Source organism: Artemia franciscana, chromosome 15, assembly GCF_032884065.1.
Source record: "Artemia franciscana chromosome 15, ASM3288406v1, whole genome shotgun sequence".
Lineage (NCBI taxonomy): Eukaryota > Metazoa > Arthropoda > Branchiopoda > Anostraca > Artemiidae > Artemia > Artemia franciscana.
In genome coordinates, this window is record NC_088877.1 from 25,605,591 (window position 1) to 25,625,890 (window position 20,300).

Below are 20,300 nucleotides of genomic sequence, written 5' to 3' on the forward strand. Positions count from 1 at the left end.
TCGTATTCAAGAGTATTCCACGGAGCATCAGAGGAGTGTTCAATGCTGAAAAATATTCACCGGCAGAATTTATAAAACCAAAATGTAGAGACGATGAACAAGGGCGCCGGCAGAACATTTTTAAGAGGCGGGGGGGGGGGCAAATGCCAAAATACCAGTGGTAGCTGGGTGACTGGGATTATATTTTAGGGATCGTTTTTTAGGAACAAGTTATGGATCGTAGGGATCATTTTTTTTAGGGATCAACAATATATTTAATTATTACTTATTTAATCTTAAAAGAAAATCAGACTCAAACCAAAATTACAGAAAGATTTACTTCTTCCGTAGATTATAACTAATGTGGACTTATGTAGTTTCCTATGCCTTTGAATAGTTTACAGAAGGAGTAGAGATACTCAAAAACCATCCTGCATCCATAGACTTGATTTTTTAATGGCCATTTCGTTTTGATTTTGTAACGGCCATGTAAAATGTACCTCTTTTCTAACTGGAAAATTCTTCCCCTCGAAATTAAATCCCTTATATATTCAGACATTAAAAAAAAATAGACTAGCGAAGGAAAAACAAAATTTAAACACACCATCCAGCTGTCAAATTAACCTTCTTTCTTTTTATTGTCCTATTCAACAAAATAAAATGAACAGGTTCAAAAAAATTTTCGTCACAAGAGAATATTATCAATTAGTTTATGATAAAAAAAAACTAGAAGTAAACAGTGATTTGGACCAATATTCACCAAAACCAAAAATGGAATTTTCATGACAGTTGCTACACCGGTAGTACTGGCTTTTTATGCTGATTATAAATATATAAAATTCTTTCATTTTATTGTTATCCACCTAATCATGAATATGAGAAATTTTGTCGGATTTTTGAAAAAAGAGGAAACACCCCGAAAGAAACAAGTGATCTTATTGAAAATTTCTTTATTAGATACCTCATATCAGAAAACCCTACTTGAGAGGTTTTAAGCTCCAATCTTCAAAATGTGTATTTTCGCTTTTTTTTTCAGAAGAATAATAGTCGATGCATGTATATTTGTTGTTTTTTTTCCTAGGGGTGATTGTATCAAACCGAAGGTCCAAGATATTTGGGGGAGGGGTCATTCAAACGTAAATTTAAATCTCTTTTTTAAGTAACCATACAGATTGGACCAGGAGAAAGTCTTATTTTCTTGCTGTTTTAGCGCATAAAAATACATCTTTACTCCAAAGAGGATGAATTTGCAGTCAAATTAAAATTCTGAGAAGCTAATTGATTCAAAAGTATCAATAACAATATTTTAGGCTTCCCAGTTGCAAAAGAAGTAATGACACACGGTGGCAGTACTGGATTCAACCATGTTGATTCGCTTTTTTTCGAATGAAATAAAGCTACGTTTGGTGTCTGTAATTGCGTATTAGCTATAATAAGGGGGGGGGGCATTGTTTAGTTTGGGGTAGATTCCAAAAAAAGGACATTTTAAGGGACAAACTGCTTACTCTTCATGAGGCTTCAATTATATGTTGAAAAAGGTGGGGGGAGTATGAATTAATTAAATTGTTTCTCTATACAGCTAAAATGTTAAATTTCCATATCTACCAGTGAAGAGGTGGAAAAGGCGAGGCAGTTCATCATCAGCTCCGCCAGGAAATTTCTTTGGTGTGACAAATACTACTAGGAACTTAGTTTTCAGCAATTTTAAATGATGTTATTTCCTTTTTCTATTTATATGAAGTACTTACAATGTATTTAAACAAAGTATGTAATGCATTTATTGCTAAGAAAATCCTATTGTAGACGTTGCTTCAGTTATGAAGACGATCGAAAGTCTCACAGAATTTCCATCCATAAGAACAATAATACTCCTTCATTCAACCGAAATTCTTTAGTAGTAATATTAACAAGGACTTTCTACCAAAATTACCATTCACCGCCAATTTTTTTCAGTAAATTCAAATTCTATCCAAAATTGAAATTGCAAATTTAAACGTAGGAGTAGTATAGGGGTTCCAGCTACAGAGGATAAACCCTTATTTCTGCATTAAAGATTGCCTATACTAAACTAGAGCATTGAACTACTTACGTGATCATGATACAAGAGATAATTCATTAGCATAATCCAACAAGCATCTAATTTTCAAACACCTGTCTGGACATGATTAACTTAAATACGTGTTTTGGTGATTTAATTAAATTAAAGTAGGCCACCATAGATATTGTCAGAAATAATACCAAATTTTCAGGAATTGTAATATCTTTTTGTGGGTTTCAAAATCTCAGCCATCCTTTTTCTTAAAATATGAAAAATTATTTATAGAGAATATTGTTCTTTGCAATACAATGGCTATCCAGACATTTTTGTAGTCCAATTGATTAAAAAAAAATTAATAAAATACAAATGTCTGTGCTCTTAAACCCTACTAAATAATACTATTTTTCAAAATTATAGCAGAAACGCTTCTTTTTTAGATATTTAGAATTAAGGGTATATTATTCCACATTCGCCGGATTTTGGTTACATTGTCTTATAAACTTCTTCGCTCCTAAGTGATCAATTCTGTAAATTTTAATTGCTTAGTTTCCACTGGCATCACAATAATTATCATAGTCATAATGTTAATTACCCCGTTTTCAATGCAATGATAGTGCTATCTGTGTAGCTAACACCCTTAAATTACTGTATTCAACTAGAGCAAGTCTTAAAATCTACTTAAACCCTAGATAACTTCTAAGCTAGCAAAGATGTGGTGGCACATATCAGGCCTGATTCACAAGTCACCCTGTTAGGCTGATTCTTTGTGATTGGTACATCCTGCATCTTCGACACTGACCCAATGATCAGCCTTTTTTGACAGTTTATAAAAACTTTTTTTTTTCACAGAAAGATTGGCGACTTATTAGATTGAAACTTTAGCTCGGACTTACTTACTCTAATTAATATTATTATTTTTGGGCAACTTTTCAAAAACTAATAGGAAGACTGATGACTTACCAACATAAAACCTTCCTTTCCATGCATATTGGCCTCCATCAATTGAGATTGCAAGGTCAATATATCCGGCGGCATATACTCGGGGCATAACACAAACGGCTCGATTGGGACCGACATATCTCCCAACGACTTCTTGGGTGTCAAACCGACACATGATTCTTTTATCTGGCGTGAAGCAAGGACCAGTGACATTTACCAAAATACCACCCATCATGTTCGCACTTTCTGGAGCAAATATCAAAGGCGCGGACTTGTATACAGCTACAAAATCGGAAGTATCTCATGTTTAACACAAATACTTAACTGCTATAACTAAGTGAGTTTCTTGGATTTATAATATCAAAAGATTAAATTTTCAAAAATTAAAAGTAAAAGATTCCGTTTATGGCCCACAGAGCCAAAAATATGTTTCTTTATACTTTATTTAGAATATAGAAACATGAATAAAGCATTATATTTTTAGTGAAATCGTCTGCATTTTGGTTGCAACAAATAATGAACCATTCAAATAATAAACTCTAATAAAAGAAAATAAAACAGATAATAAGAAGAAACTTGTTACATAGACCAGATGAATGGAGATACAAGATATGATGCCAGGGGATCAGCATCACAGATATAGCCTGCGTCATTGCGTCGAGTAACTATATGTAGGATCTAGAGGTGTCAAGAAACATTAAAAAATTCAGGGATTATGATTTATTTCAGACGATTCTGCTTTTATAATTCACCATTTCCAGAGGTTTAACCTCATATAATCTTACTTCAGCATACTAATCGGTCTAATTTCAAGAGAAGTTTAAATAAAAGATTCGAGCCTCTGGCAATCAAGGTGACACGGATAGGTATGCTGCGTATATTTTACATTACGTAGAATAAAATTCAGTTTTTTACGACAGTGAAGTAAGTCATTATTTCCTGTCGTTTATTCTTTATAACTTTCAGCCAATGCTACTTTAACAGATACGCTGTACAGATGGAAGGCAGAGTTGGAGAAAAGAAACCACATCTACAGGATAGCCCTTGTGTAAATATATGATAAGATAGATGGGCGTATTTGTTTGTCAAGAAACGAACCTATCATCTTCGGCTGATCTTCAAAAAGCTTTTTGTTCAACTGATTGGTACGTTTTAATCAGTAAATTTTTAAATTAATTCCGAATCTGTTTATGAAAATTCCAAATTTCGTTTAATCTTCCCAGATAACAACTGGATAATTATAAAAAATTTTATTCTAGGTTCCCCCTATTTGGGTATTCCTAAGGGCACTCTTTTGGAACCAGTTTGTTTCGCAACGATTAGAATACACTATTAATGAACTTCCTAAGGGATGAAAATTAGCAGATAACTTATTTCTAATCGGAGTTTAATATAATAAAGTCAAAAACGACTCCCTAAGAATATAAATTATAAGATCAGTGGCTGAGTAAACCAGTTAGTTGGTTGTGAAAGCAAATCCTACCAATTATAATATTCTTAGTATTACTTTTTTAGCTCTGTCCCCGCCCTCTTTCATTTAACCCTACCTGAAATGACCATGACTAGTTTAAAGCTTTTTGTGGTGGCTAGTTGGAATACGTCTATCCCATGCAGCGTTGCGGGCGTTCAAATGACCATTCTGTTAAAATTGAATCTAGCTTGAAGTATGCTTCAAGAACGTATTTATAAGGAGGGTAAGAAGTCCTAGAAAGGCTCAGTAAATTGCTTCAAAAGGTAAAAGAATTAATCTTTGTTTTAAGTTCATAAAGACACGTTAGTTGCGTCACAAAACATCCACCTTCACACAGCTAGGGCCAATATACAAGGAAAAGCAAATTCTAAGAAAGCCAATTGTTCTTTCTTGGTCTCAAACCTGAGACAGGAAATATTAAGCCCACCCCTCATCTTAAAAATGGCTCTACATTTAATGGATTAAGCGAAACAATAAAACATGAATGTCAGTGAGTTCCATAGTTATTCATGATGACATTAGTACTGCAATGATTAGAAACGTTTTTTCTTCATCAATTATCCCCATAATGAGTAAGAAACCAGCTTAAGTAACAAATCAGTTTCAAATGGCGATTTTTCCTAACATGACACATTTCTTTCAAAAACCATTTTAAAATTGTTTGTTACTAGGGACTAGGATTTGTTCTTTATTAGGGTACATATCAGTGGGTAACCATGAACGTATCACTCACAGAAAAAAGCCTTTGGCTGTTCTTGGTTGGAATAGTAGAAAACGAACCACAAGGAAGCGATCAGAAGAGTTACTTAAACATAGCATCATACCTAGTAAAGACACTTTTCAAAATATAATGTGTGTTATATAATGTTGTTAAAAAATACATGTCCTACATCATCTTGTGCATGAAGTTACCGTTTTTGTCAAAAAATTGCATTTTATTTTGATTATTATGCTTTATTTCTTACAAAACCACATTGATGATAATTTCCTTTCAAATGAGCTATTAAACACCTCTCTATGATATTTTACTGCCCAACTAGCAGTGACTTAAAAAAGGGAAAAAAAGGAGTCACTTGCCTTCCGCCAATGTGAAAAAGTGATTCTTCTTGTTGCTGAAGAGGGAAGAAGGCTGTGAACTGAAAGGGGGTTTTTGACTATGGCGATTCTAATGGTAGAGTTTCGTTTCTATCCGTTTTGTGGGGCTTCAATTCATTTACGCAAATTCCCCCAAATTTGTTTTCTATATGAACTTTAATCATTAAGATTAATGAAAATAATAGTTACCGTTCCTGAGCGAACTTTAAATGGCGATTCTTCCTCACTTGACAGTTTTTTCTAAGCCCGTATTTAAATTTTTGGTTCCTATGGCCTAGTGTTCGTCCTTTACCAGTTTGTCCCAAAGTGGGCAACCGGGATGAGAAAAGAATGCAAGGTCATCGTAATTTTACCATCAAAGTCAGCGCGGCTTTGAAAATCACAGGGGAGAGGGTTGTAGTAGACCTGCATTTTCTTTATATAGCAACAAAGATCAGGTTAGGTTTTATGGTTTAAGACAAAGTGATGGAGGCAAGTTTAGGAAGATGGTGAATTTAAAAGAACCAACATTGATTTGGTGCTGAGAAATAGAGAAAAATTTAGAGAGGTCATCGCGTATACTATTAAAATATTCTTTTGTATTTGTTTTTCTTTATAATCTATACATCCAATGCTTGTGAAGTTTCAGTTGTTTGCAGAGATCATAAATATCTTGAGCAGATAAGAAACAAAGGAAAAACCTGGCATAAAAGATAAGTCATCAAAGTAGATAACAGTGCCTGTTAGCTTATCTAATTTTACATATAGAAATATTAAGTGCGTAGAGAGTTAATGGTCATTTTTTTTTCATTAGCGGGAGTTTGGGTTTAATTCTATCTTCAATTACACGTTAAGACTTTTGGCGATTGATACAATTTGGTATTATTATCCATCGTCATAGCCCTTCGGTTTCAGATTCCGTTCAAATGAGGCCTCTCCCAAGATTCTTTGACCAGTGATTCGACAGGATTCAACTTGGTGATAAAAGAAAACAAGAAACAAATCAGTACTACCTTCGTCAAATCCATACAAAATCACATTTTCCTTATTCTTCAGGTGGGGGGCTTTATACGTCCAACCAAGAGATTTTGCCAGTTGCATTTCCAGCTGAGATAGATGTAAGAAATAAACCTTACCAGATCTATATCTTTTTAATCTTTGGGTATCAAAAATAGCTCATATTGCCAGACAGAAGATGTTGCATATTTTTTTGTATTAGTTTTTTTTTGCGTGAATCTGCAATCACACTCTCGTCAAATACATTTCCTTTCTTTTTTGCAATAGATACAATAAGTACATTAAAGTTATCAAGAAACAGAAAGTTTTTGGTGCTTGATATGGCGTATAGAGTACAAGTTGAAACTTTTTTTTTATGTGATATTTTTATTCTGCACCGTTTGGGTGCCCTCTATGATTCGTAATAAATGAATCTTTTCTTATGTAGAAGCATTCAAGAAATAGATACTTACACTCATCATCGAAACAATTTCCTGAATAAACCTTCTCATCTATTCTGAATACATGTCTTCCAGGCTTGTCATTAGCCCATCCTTTCCATGGTAAATCTCTTATTCTCATGTCCTGAGAGTAAGGTATGTACTGAAAAGCTCGGGTTCCGTTACCAGCATTAAATCCAACAAAAGCTGGAACACCACCCTGACCTGTAAGTGTGTCTCCACCTGCTTCTGTGTGGGTTGTCCATCCCATATACCCGTAATTGAACATGGCAAATGTTCGTACTTCATCTGTGGTAATTACAGCTTGGAAAGTATTTGTCTGAAAAAAAAAAGGCAGACCTAAGTCTAGAGTACTTTGGGTTTGGGCTATAATTTAATAATAAACTATCATTATGTAGCTGGACAGAAACGATTCTTTTCTTTGAAAATGAAGATCAATGTTGTGATATATGAAAACACTGCTGCCCCATTTAAAAATAGAGTCAGCCGAGTGTGGAGAAGAAGAAAAAAAACGAGGATAATTTCAGCCAGTGAAAAAGAAGATTAGAATAAAAACATTTCGCTCAAGGTTTCTGCTCAACCGTCCACAGTACAAAAATGGAAGCAACGAGTAATAAGAGATAAAAGTCCAGAGGACAAAATAAAACAAGACAAATCTTATTTTTTGTTCATTAATAATTTTTCATTTTGTAATGCTTAACCAGTGTGATAATAGTAATTGTTTACCTTTGGTATTCGCACTTTACTAAAATAGCTGGATGTCACAGCTTTTTGATGCCACTCTTTACGCCCTAACGCCTTTTGCCATGACAAGCATAACCTCATGTACTGTCTCTTCGCTCGCTCCTTTTGCTGCGATCACAGACTATGTCTTCGGTCCTCGTGCACTTGTTATCATGGCATTGTCTGTCTGTCGGTGTCAGTCCCTGTTTTGCTAGTTTAGGCACTTCCAGATAAGCTAGGATGATGAAATTTCGCAGGCGTATCAGGGACCTATTCGAAATAGTTGTTTCCCCGATTCGAACATTTGGCGCGGGGGAGTGGGGGGAAGGTTAATTCCGAAAAATTAGGAAAAAATGAGGTATTTTTTCACTTACGAATGTCTGATCGGATCTTAATGAAATTTGACATTTAGAAGGATATTGTGTCTCAGAGCTCTTATTTCAAATCCAGACTGGATCCGGTGACACTGGGGGGAGTTGTAGGGGGAAACATAAAATCTTGGAAAACAGAGTGGAAGGATTGGGATGAAACTGTATCGTAAAAATAATCACAAGTCCTAGATACGTGATTGACATAACCGGAACGGATACGATCTCTTTGGGGGAGCTGGGGGAGGGGGATGATTAATTCTGAAATTAGAAAAAAATGAGATATATTTAACTTAAGAAGGAGTGATCGCATCTTAATGAAATTCCGTATTTAGAAGGACCTTGTAAATCAGATATATTATTTTTTTTTCGATCGGATCCCATGTCATTGGGATGAGTTGGGGAGGGGGAGCCGGAAATCTTGGAAATCGCTTAGAGTGGAGAGATCAGAATGAAACTTGGTGGGAAGAATAAGCACAAGTCGAAGATACGTGACTGACATAAAAATATCGGATCTGGTCCCTTTGGGGGAGCTGGGGGGGAATTTGGAAAAATTAGAAGAAATAAGGTATTTGTTACTTACGAAAGGGTGATCAGATCTTAATGAAATTTAATATTTCGAAGGATCTTGTGCCTCAGAGCTCTTATTTTAAATCTCGACCAGATCCAGTGACATTGGAGGGATTTGGAGGTGGAAACCGGAAATCTTGGAAAACGTGAAAATTGAAGTATCTTTATCTTACGAATAGGTGGTCGGATCTTAATTAAACTTGATTTATAGAAAGATCTTATGTCTCAGATGATCTGTTTTCAATTTGAATTAGATCCGAGGACATAGGGGGTTGGAAGGGGGACACGAAAATCTTGGAAACCGGAAATCTTGGAAAACACTAACAGTTTTGAGATCGGAATGAAACTTGATCGGAAGAATAAGCACAAGTTCTAGATACTTGGTTGACATAATTAGAATGGGTCCGCTCTCTTTGAGGGAGTTGGGGGGATTTCCAGTGCTTTGGCGAGTTCGGTGCTTCTAGACGTGCTAGGAAGATGGAAATTGGTTGGTGTGTCAGGGACCTGTACAAATTGACTTGATAACAGTCGTTTCCCAAATTTGACCATGTGGGGGGCTGGAGGGAGAGGAAAAATTGAAAAAAGAGGTATTTTTAACTTACGAATGGATGATCGGATCTTAATGAAATTTGATATTTAGAAGGATCTCGTGTCTCAGAGCTCTTATTTTAAATCCCGACCGTATCTAGTGATATTGGGGGAGTTGGAGGGGGAAATGAAAAATCTTGGAAAACGCTTAGAGTGGAGAGATCGGGATGAAACTTGGTGGGAAGAATAAACACAAATCCTAGATACGTGATTGACATAACCGGACTGAATCTGCTCTATTTGAGGGAGTTGGGGGGTGTTAATTCGGAAAAATTTAAACAATTGAGGTATTCTTATATTAAGAGCGGATTCTCTGATCTTAATGAAATTTGATATTTAGAAGGAATTCATGTCTCAGAGGTCTTAGCTCAAATCCCGACCAGATCTTTTGACCTTGGGGGAAGCTGGAGGGGGAAAACTAGAAATCTTGGAAAATCCTTATAAACGTCGTAGATATGTGACTGACGTAACCGGACTGGATTCGCGCTCTTTGGGGGAGTTAGATGGTGAGGTTCAGTGCTTTGGCGAGTTTGGTGCTTCTGGACGTGCTAGGACGATGAAAATTCGTAGGGGTGTCAGGGATCTGCTCAAACTGACTTGATAAAGTCGTTTTCCCCTATTAGACAATCTTGGGGGCTGAAGGGAGAGGAAAAATTAGAAAAAATGAGGTATTTTTAACTTACGAGTGGGTGATCAGATTTTAATGAATTTTGATATTTAGAAAGACCTCGTGTCAGAGCTCTTATTTTAAATCCCGACCGGCAATAAGCCTCTGATTTTCTTTTTAAACCAATCTATTGATTCTTATAATTTTGCTATAGCTTATGCCACATGAGCTCTTGGCTTTTAGCTCTTCTGATCTCGTCACAAGTACCATATGAGCTCTTAGCTCTTGTTAGTTCAAATTTTTGTATCTTATTTTGATACTTAATGTTCCGAGAGTTTCTGCATAAATTTCATGTGGACACCTTAGCTGTAAACTCAAGTGAAACCAAGACAGACAGACAATTGATTTATATATAAATATATATATATATATATATATATATAATCGTCTTAAAAAATAAAATGAGTCGGTACTGTTTGTTGGGTAAGCTAGAAACTTGGAAATTTTTCAAAATTTTCAGACAGTAGCGAGAAAAGCAATTACAGGAAGAAGACCAGGCAAAATTTGCGTGGGTCAAAGACTCAACCAAACACAGGAAGGTGACGAAAAGATGGCGAAGGCAGTTTTTTCTTCTAGCTGAAGAGCTAATAAACATATTTTACAGGCTCTTTGGCCCTTATTTCGTTTGGCCGGAAGTTAGTGCCCTAGTCACTCGCCAATGAGAAGGCAAAAACATCTACAATATTTACACATGGAATGCAAAATCAAAAGTTCGGCTCAACAGTTGTTTTGATTCAAAGTGAAAACAGTTGACTAGCATTTGGATTTTTATCAACTTAAATTTGTTTTGGTATTATAAAATTCAATGAACTATATGACCAGCATTAGTTTTCAACTCACTTCGAGCCTTGAAAAATTACATACATGCGTAAAAAACACATAATTCCAAAAAAGAGAAGAATTCAATATCTTACAGTTTTAATGGCCTGAGGTAAGCCTCCAGCAAAGGTCACATTTTTCCAGGTTGCAATAATTGTATGTTTTGGAATGAAAGATTCTGCGCCAATCATTGCTTCTCGAATATCCCATTTTAGCCTCTCTCTAAGTTCAACTCCAAATTGATCCATTCGACCCGGTAAATCTCGTTCAAGTCTTGAAAAAAAAAAAAATTATTAGCATAAATTTGACCAAAATTGCTATCAAATTATATACTTTAAAAAGTTTTTAACAAAATTTATAGGAATAAATTAACTGTGTAATATAAATGAGCTATTTCAGAATAAAATTTCGACTTTTGAAACAAATGTTTCAAACTCTGCATTACATGGAAGCATTTCCATTGAAATGGATTAAAACACAACATAATCTTAAGGAAGGAGATGGGAGAGAGAAAGAGAGAATAGACGAAGGGACTATTTAGAAAAGAGATAATGGTAAAAATCTGATTTTTTCACAAATTGTAAAGCGTGAGTAGTGAAGTAGTAAGGCTACTGAAAACTCGGAAATAGTCTAGAGCTTCATTTGCATGCTGAATGGTTTCATTTGTTTTAACAATCTAACGCTTTTGAAATTTCCTTGATTACATTTTTCATTATTATTATTTTTGAAAGCAAATTTAGTTTTACTAATTTAATATTTGTTCATTTATTTGAAAACATGTTATACAAAAAAAAACAAGAAGACGGAGCAAAGGTTTGAAATTTCAAGGGTTTCAGTAAAACGTCCTTCGTTTTACTGAGTACAAACGACGCTCTTGTGTTTTGGGGAGCTTTTTGGAGGGAAGTGGGTAACAGTGTCACACCTGTTTGTCTTCAATTCTGTTCCTTTCGAATTCTATTCCCTCTGAAATCTTAAAAAACTGTATTTTTTAATGAATATAAAGAGTGAAATTTAAATTTAAAATGAAGAGAATAAGAGGAGACTACACCTCCTCAGCCTCCCTTCTTTTTGCTAAAGTTTAACAGGTGCTTTACTGATAGAATTTTAGAACGGAACAGATATAGCCAGTTGATGCTTGGAGATGTATTATTTACCGATTGCTCTTCATAACATTAGAACTTTAAATTTTATTATTTAAAGCTAATATCAATAAATATCTGCTTCAATTCTCGAGGCATTGTCATAAAACAATTACACTTTGTATCACACTGTTCTTGCATTAGTGCTTTCATTTTTGAAACATAGGGCAAATAAGTCAAACCTTACCGTAAAGAGTTACGAGGGCAGTAGTACCGGTGATATATACAAGAATATCTGTTGTTTCAACATAACCTGTGTTTTATCGCATTAGTAGTTTGTTTATTAACAAAATTATCTTTTGTAGAATTGTGCTGCAAGAAAAAGCACTGATTTAACTGTACTTAATTTAAATAATAAAATAGTTTTCTATTTTTTCTAAAATAAAAGTGCGGCTATCGCCTTTTTCAAGCTCCCATTTTTTGCACTCGAGTTCGACTTTATAAGACAATGTATCGATATCTAATGACTATCCTCTCCGCAGTAGTGGGGGAGCTGCCATTCCCTCAAAACTCATGCTGTGCACTCGTTTCAAATATATACCTTTTCCAAATTAGGGAGGTTGAAGTTAAGTCCTGCCTCATTATTAGTGTTAGTCAACGCACATGGATAGTTTAAAATGAAGCCCTACTAATACACTTTTTGAGGCTTTAGGTACCACCCTTCGACTGTATATTCACAGAAATCCACTTAGCACCCTAGTAGCTGGTGCGCGAATGTGCAATATCCTTAACACCTGTATTAGGCCTCTTGGACATGTGTGTGATTTTCATCGAGATTAGCCAATTTTTAAAGTCGTGTAACTCCGTTTTCTCAAGTCTGCAAGTTTTCTAATGCTGATAATTTTTGGCATTTCACTACCACCGACTGTTCTGTCGCTCTTTTGTCATCATGGTTGCCGAATTCACCGCAACCTTTTAAAGAGTGGACTCTAGCAGTCTAGTCCTATAGTAACGGAAAATTTAAAACAGGTTCTAAAAAAAATGTCAAGTAGGGGAAAATCGCCATTTGAAGGTGATTCAGTAATGGTAGTTGTTATTCTGACTAATCTTTAAGGTAAAAGTTTGTTGTAAAAACAACTTTATGGGAATTCAAAAAATAGCCTGAAACCCCTTAAAAATAGATTCAAGTCACAACCAAAAATACAACATTGGAATCAGCATAGTCTATCACCTCATTTAAGAGAATTATAGTCCTCCATCTTGAGCAAGTAGGAAAAATCAGTTTTTTGCATGGGATGCAGCGATCCGTCTCATTTTTGTTCCGTTTTTTCGTCGCCGATGGTAGGACAATAAAACATTACACGGAGATTTTTAGGGATTCATTTGAAAGCTTATTCTTATATTTATGTGCTTTTTGTCAGTAACAAAGCATAGTATTAATATGAAATGTTATTTTTGACTAAAACTGCATCTCTTTGTAGAAGGTGATATTAACATACGTACCTTTTGACAAGAGATGTTACAGTATACGTATTTTTTCAATTCCCAGAAATTGCTCTAAGAAGCGGTTTTGGTAAAAGTAAAAGCACTAAATCAACATATAATTTTTAGCAGAAAAATAATTAGTTTTGGTTGCACAAGCATTATTTACAGAGGGGTTTGTTTTTTACTAGGTTATTGCTAAGAAAAATCTGGAGATTTTTTCCTGTGTCTGATATATTAATTTTGCGATGCATTCTAAATGTAATCCTTAAGGTGGTTGCAAAAGAAACAGAGGGGTAGAGTGGCACGGTGCAGGAGAAGTCGCTTTCTAGTGAGTCAATCCTCAAAATTTGTATTTGCTTCTTTTTTTTGTATTTGCTTTCTCAAAATTTGTACGTTTGCCTTGAACCTCGTTTTGAAATCCTTGTTCAAACTGAGACACATCCTGTGAAGCATCAACAAGACGTCTAAGAAACGATGAGAAATAACCAACACATGTGAACCAATCATTGATACTAGGAAGGACATAACTGACAACAGCACCAAGAAGTTGAGCAGCTAAGTAAGTGGCTTGTGGGGCATCGCATAATGTAAAAGAACTTTTTGCTGTGCACCATTTGCATACTTCTCATTATATACTCAATTCCACATTCAAGCGGGCATCCAGAAGAAAATTACTAAAAAGTGTTGTGTTATTTCATTGACCACAGGCTCATTATCTTGAAAAGATAATGAGAATTTTAATTTTTTTTCAAATATATATTGTCACCTTTTCACAGACATAAAAATAGTTCAAATTTTTAGCTTTGAAAAAGTTTAGTTTAGTCTTTTCTGAAAGGCCAGACAAAAACCGTCCATGTGTTAGAATCTAATTATTAGTATTCATTAGTAACAACCCAAAATTAGTTTTCAATTAGTTTTGAGTTTTGTTTTCAATTATTATAACAGATCTCTAAAATTCTATGGCATAAGAATGGCGTAGAATGTTGTATATTCGCAAGTTTTACGTAGTTAAAAACATATATATATATATATATATATATATATATATATATATATATATATATATATATATATATATGTATATATATATATATATATATATATATATATATATATATATATATATATATATATATATATATATATATATATTCACAGGTGGGACACAGGGACACAACTACAATGGCGCGTAACTAATATGGCGCGTAACAACTTACGCGCGAGGGGGCTTGGGGGGGAAGTGCCCCCACCAACTAGGTGTTGGGGTGGCGTGTTAAATATAAAGTTAAATATAAAGGAGAGTGGATGCCACCTACCTCGTCCGAGTCCTATTGTTCACCTTTAAGCTAAATTTATCATGGCAATGTTTCCATAATAAACAATCTTCCTTGGATAATTGCACCCATTAAAATACTTTTTGGGAGAGGGGCAGGAAATGTCAGAAACGAATTGCAAAAAAATCAAAAATAACAGTTATGTCTGTGAAGTTTCCACCCTGAATTTTACCACCTGTTAAATTCAGTAATACCCGAGATTAATAGGCTAAGCCTGTTTCTCAAAGCCTTTACTAAGAAAGGGTGGTAGCTCCATTCTTGCTTTGAAAAGTTGAGCACAAAAGGTAAAGTCACCTTTATATTCGTAATTGTTCACAGAAAGGAGGGATTAAAACCGATTTCTCAATTTCAGAGACAAACCCGAAGATTCATACCCTGTCTTTTCAATGATTAAAAATAAGGAAAAACCAAGTGCCTTAGAAGGGTGGCTGCGATAGCTGCAACCTAGTAGAGAGTGAACCTCTGCCCACAGCAACCGAAATTTCAAAAACACATTTTGAATTAATAACTGTCTACTGATACAATATTGGCCATTTGCAGCTGATTTAGGAATGGTAATTATTATTTTATTGATCTTAGCAGTAAAAGTCTATTAGAAAAAAATTTATAGGAATTTCGAAAGAGAACCTGAAAACCTTCAAAAATGGCATCAGCTCAAATGAAAAGTATACCGCTGGAATCGCCATGACCAAATCTCCTTTACAGTTAAGTTATTAAATGATTAATTATTACAACATAATCTTACAGTAAATTAAGTGATTGAAATCTTATAACACATTAAAATCATTGAAGTATTCAGCTTTTTATGTCTCAGAGACAGTAAACACAAGTAGTTTTATTAACAACAAGCATGTTTTTCTTCTTTGTAATATATTGATAAGTTTTGGTGAAATTTCACCATAATAAAATAAAACCAAAAGGATCCAAAATGCTCCTCTTGAATTAAGAAACAACAAAAGCAAAATTTTCAAAACTGTAAAATTGCATTTCTGCCTTTGACAGGGCCTGCATCAACTGTGGGTCTACTGTTAGCACTGAGTGTGTTAATAAAATACTTACTCTGCTACTTCAGTGCTTACTCAAGTAGAAAACACTGACTTCTTCTCCGGAGTTGGGTAATAATTTTTCAAGTCTTTTTAAATTGCAGAAGATAGAAACAAATTGAATTTTTAGTTTTATTGAAGGATTTGTTTTGAAATTTTTCAACTAGGTACTTTGTAAATAGCAAGGCAAACTTATACCATGAAGAAGGGGAGGGTCGTAGGAGTGCCAAGTTGATATACTGAAGTCCATTCAGTATTCTCTGTTTTTTTTTCAGGTTTAAGTGTAATCGTAATTTTCATACAAATGTTGATTAAAAAACTGTAATATTTAATACATACCTAAAATAGACGCCAGATTCTTTCAGATCTGACTCGCCTTCGCCGATGGTTCCAATTTTGCATCGTGAATAAAATGGTGCTATGAAAGAAGGGTCGTTTTCCTTAGGCCAATTGATATTTGGGAATTTTAGAGGGGGTGCAGGAAAATAGTCCATGCCATCACTGAAACTAAGATGACCGTGGAGAGATATCTAGAAAAGTTAGGCAAATCCCAATATGAAAACCATTTAACTTGTTCTGTTGTAATTCTAATTCTAATCTGCTTTTATAATAAATAATTCTATACAGCTTACATAAAAGTGAACTTGTTTAATACCATATGACTGTTTTACGCTACGAATTTATGTTACTTTACCAATCTCATGCATCATTCAGGTTTTATTCGTGTATCAGTTTCTTTTTCTGTTCCTTTAGGTGAAAGCAAATCAGGAAACAAATAGGGTTCCCATGTAACTGAGCCCTCGTTCATCTCAACCCCGTTCAGCTCAACCTATTTAACTCAATCCTTGTTCAATTCAGCCTCCTTATATCTTAGCACCCTCTTAACTCGACCTCAAATCCAATTCAACTCAACCCCCTGAAACGCAACTCTACCCACGTGCAATTCAATCTTCTTTAACTCTGCCCCATTTAACTGAACGTCCATGTAATCTGACCTCCGTTTAACCCAGCCCTGACGCAACTAAACCCCCATTCAAATCGACCCATTCAGCTCAGCTCTTGGTAAATCAACAAAATAAGAAGAAAATCTAGCTTAGCCAGTTTTGTCGGAAGAGACAAAAATTCGGAAAAATTAGAAAAAATGAGGCATTTTTAATCTACAAACAGGAGACCGGATCTTGATGAAATTTGATATTTAGAAGGACATCGCAACTCAAAGCTCTTGATTTAAATCCCGACTGGATCCAGTGACATCTGAAGGACTTGGAGGAGGAACCGGAAATCTTAGAAAACACTTAGAGCAGAGAGATCAGGATGAAACTTGATGGGAAGAATAAGCACATGTCCTATATACATAATTGACATAACCGGATCGCATCCTCTCTCTTTGGGGAAGTTGGGGGGGGGGACAATTAGGCAATTCGGAAGAATTAGAAAAAATGAGGTATTTCTAATTTATGAACAGGTAAATGAAATTTGAAATTTAGAAGGATCTTGCGTTTCAGAGCTTTCATTTTAAATTCTGACCAGATCTGGTGACATTGGGGGAGTTGGAGGGGGAAACCGGAAATCTCGCAAACGCTTAGAGTGGAGAGATCGACATGAAACTTGGCGAGAAGAATCAACATAAGTCGTAGATAAGTGATTGACATAACCGGACAGAATCTGCTCTCTATGGGGGAGCTGGGGGGATTTCCAGTGCTTTGGTGAGTTCTGGGCTTCTGAACCTGCTAGGACAATGAAAATTGGTAGGCGTGTCAGAGACCTGCACAAATTGACTTGATAACAGTCGATTCTCTGATTTGAACATCTGGGGAGGGGCTGGAGGGAGGGGAAATCGTGAAAATTGAAGTGGGTCTGTTTTACGAATGGGTGATCGGATCTTAATGAAACTTGATATTTAGAAAAATTTCATGTCTCAGATGCTCCCTTTTCAATTCGGATCCAATACAGGGATATAGGGGTTGGAGGGGGGAAGAAATCTCGGAAAGCGGAAATCTTGTAAAACGCTTAAAGTGGAGAGATCGAGATGAAACTGGACGGGAAAAATTAAGCACAAGTTCTAGATACGTGATTGACATAGCCGAACAGGATCCACTCTCTTTGGGGGATTTGGGGGGATTTCTAGTGCTTTGGCGAGTTCAAGAATAAGCACAATTTGTAGATACGTGATTGACATAAGCGGACCGGATCCGATCTCTTTGGGGGAGTTGGAGGGATTTCTAGTGCTTTGGTGAGTTCGGTGCTTCTTGACGTGCCAGGAAGAGGGGATCGATAACTCTAGTACTGAGTCTAATTTTAAGTTTCGACCTCGTTGCAAGTGCGACATGAGTTCTTGGCTCTTGTTTCATTGGTTAATTCTTATGTATGTTTCTTTTTATTTTACTTTGCTGCAATGCAATACAATATCCCTCCTCCTTTTGAAAAAGACAACGATTTATCCATCTTTCTTGTATATTGGGAAATTAGTAAAACTTTCATGATCAGAGCCAGAACATACTTGAATTTCATAGTTGCAGCAATAGCTGCAAACTTCAATTCGCCATTTAATGGTGTTTCTTAATATTACAATTGATACCATTATAAGTGCGTCGTAGTCCCCATCCCCGTAATCCAGTGGTTTTCGATCAATTTTTAGATATGCCCTACCTAGGCATATCTAAGATCCTGATACCCCCCCCCCTTCCTTCGTGATATTTAAATTTTGTTGTTCAAAATTTTACGTGTATTCACCTGAAAGAAGCTTAAAAGGCCATTGACCCGTGTATTTTTTTCAGGTCGTCCTCTAGGCCAATTTTATGCTAATGAAAAATATTGTCTGTATAAAACACCTTTAATACAATGAATGACGTTATTACAATACTATCATGTATCTTTTTGTTTTTCAAATGCATACTTATATTTATGTTTTTTAAATGCATGTGAATGCGACGTCATTCACATGAAAAATGTTTTTTTTATGATCTTGTTGGTTTGTATTTTTTTTTGTACTTATAAAAACGTCAACAGTTCATTCCTAATGTCAAACAAGGAATTTTGGATAAGGGTCGAGTCAAATAGGGGTTCAGTTGACTAGGGGTTGAGTTAAATGGGGGTTGATTGAAGTGGGGTTTGGTTGCCTTGGAAATGAGTCAAATGGGGTTAGGTAAATGAGGGTTGAATTGTAAGGGGTTGAGTTGAATGAGGTTTGAGTTACATAGGGGTTGGGCTAAACGGAGGGTGCGTTGAATGGGGTTTGCGTTAAACGGGGTTAGAGTAGAAGTAAATGGGTTAAGTTGAACGGGGTTGTATTAAAAATGTGTTAAGTTACACATAGACTAATAAATAGAGATACAAAGAGCATTAGTGTATTTGCGTTAAAAAAAAAAAATCATGAGAAAAACATGATGTTCCATGAGTGTAAAGATTAGTTATAAAATTAACGATAGTAATTCGAGCTTTAGGTTTTTAGTCGAGATTAATTAAAACGAGAATGACAAATGCGTAGTCGAACTTTCTGGCAATTCCCCATTGTCATTGTGAAAAAGACTTATTTTTTTTTTCGTTTTTGTTAGATATTCGGTAATACATAAGCTATGATAATTTTTGTATGACCCACTTCACATATTATCTACCAATTAAGCATCAAAATTTCATGGCTATTCATTTGCATTTTCAGTTCGTTTTTTCTCTTTACCTATATATTTACATGTAGCCTACAAATGTGTCCTCACATTTTTTCTAAAAACCTCTCAAATTATGTAGATTCTTCAAATAATCCGAAGAGGGGAAAAATTTAACACATAAACAAAAAGAAAAGCCCCACCAGCCATTTAATATCCTTCCCGACCAAAATTTCCCCAGAGAGTTTTCAGAACCAGACCCACTAATAAAAAATCCCTCCAAAGTGAAACTCAAAAAGATACTCAAAAAGATACAAAAAGATTCAAAAATAAATCAAAAGAAACAATAAATCGAAAGAAACTCAAAAAGATACAAAAAGATTCAAAAATAAATCTTAAGTTTAACACTGAAAAGTCAGAAGTGGTACTCCTCAACTGGGGCCCAGTTTCCGAAGGATTTAATGTTGATCTTAATGGAGTATCGATTGATCCTAATTTGGAAATGAATAATCTTGGCCTCCCAATCAGTGACTTCCTTAAAGCAATTAAAATGCTCCTCATTTCGCCATTTCCACCGCCAGACGTCCAGTGCTTACGGTAGCATAGTTTCCAAATGGATATCGTTTTAATTGTCAGGTGCTAGCTAAATTAAATAACAAAATGTTTTACACCTTGGTACTTTTCGGTGTATCTTTTCGGTAACGGAATCAAAACAAGTCATACGGATTTATTAACGGTATACTAAATATCTTCTCCCCCCCCCCTGGGCAAGTAATCATTGGGTCAATAGGAGATATGGTGTTATTGACCCTAATTCTGCCTTCGGTAGATGCATTGAAGCTTACAATAAAGTAATTAATGGACACCCTTAGTGTTCCCTTTTAAAATAATAATTGTATCATATTTTGTGTGTGTGTTGGTTATGTATACTGTGTGGTCGCTTGGTTAATTTTTATGCATGTTTACTTATTCTATGAATTATATTTTTGTTTTGTGTGTGCCTGTCCATGTGCTTGTTTTATTGTGCTTATGCTATGTCTCTTTGTGCTTGTTATCTATACTGT

At 35.2% G+C, this 20,300-nt stretch overlaps 1 protein-coding gene and 1 long non-coding RNA gene across 5 annotated transcripts in view; one reads left to right on the forward strand and one right to left on the reverse strand.

The window, feature by feature from the left end:
• Window positions 1–20,300, reverse strand: part of LOC136036249 (protein mesh-like) — a gene marked incomplete in the record, with an annotated part of 56,641 nt that overhangs the window by 29,230 nt on the left and 7,111 nt on the right. Inside the window, 4 exon segments of the mRNA XM_065718366.1 lie at window positions 2,978–3,238; window positions 6,971–7,277; window positions 10,789–10,966; window positions 15,974–16,164. Of these exon segments, the coding sequence (XP_065574438.1) occupies window positions 2,978–3,238; window positions 6,971–7,277; window positions 10,789–10,966; window positions 15,974–16,164 (937 nt within the window).
• Window positions 1–20,300, forward strand: part of LOC136036254 (uncharacterized) — a 99,209-nt gene that overhangs the window by 7,437 nt on the left and 71,472 nt on the right. For all 4 annotated transcript variants that reach the window (XR_010619677.1, XR_010619676.1, XR_010619675.1 and 1 more), the window contains exon 2: window positions 14,944–15,145. This is a non-coding gene — a long non-coding RNA (uncharacterized LOC136036254). The remainder of the gene's footprint in view (window positions 1–14,943; window positions 15,146–20,300) is intronic.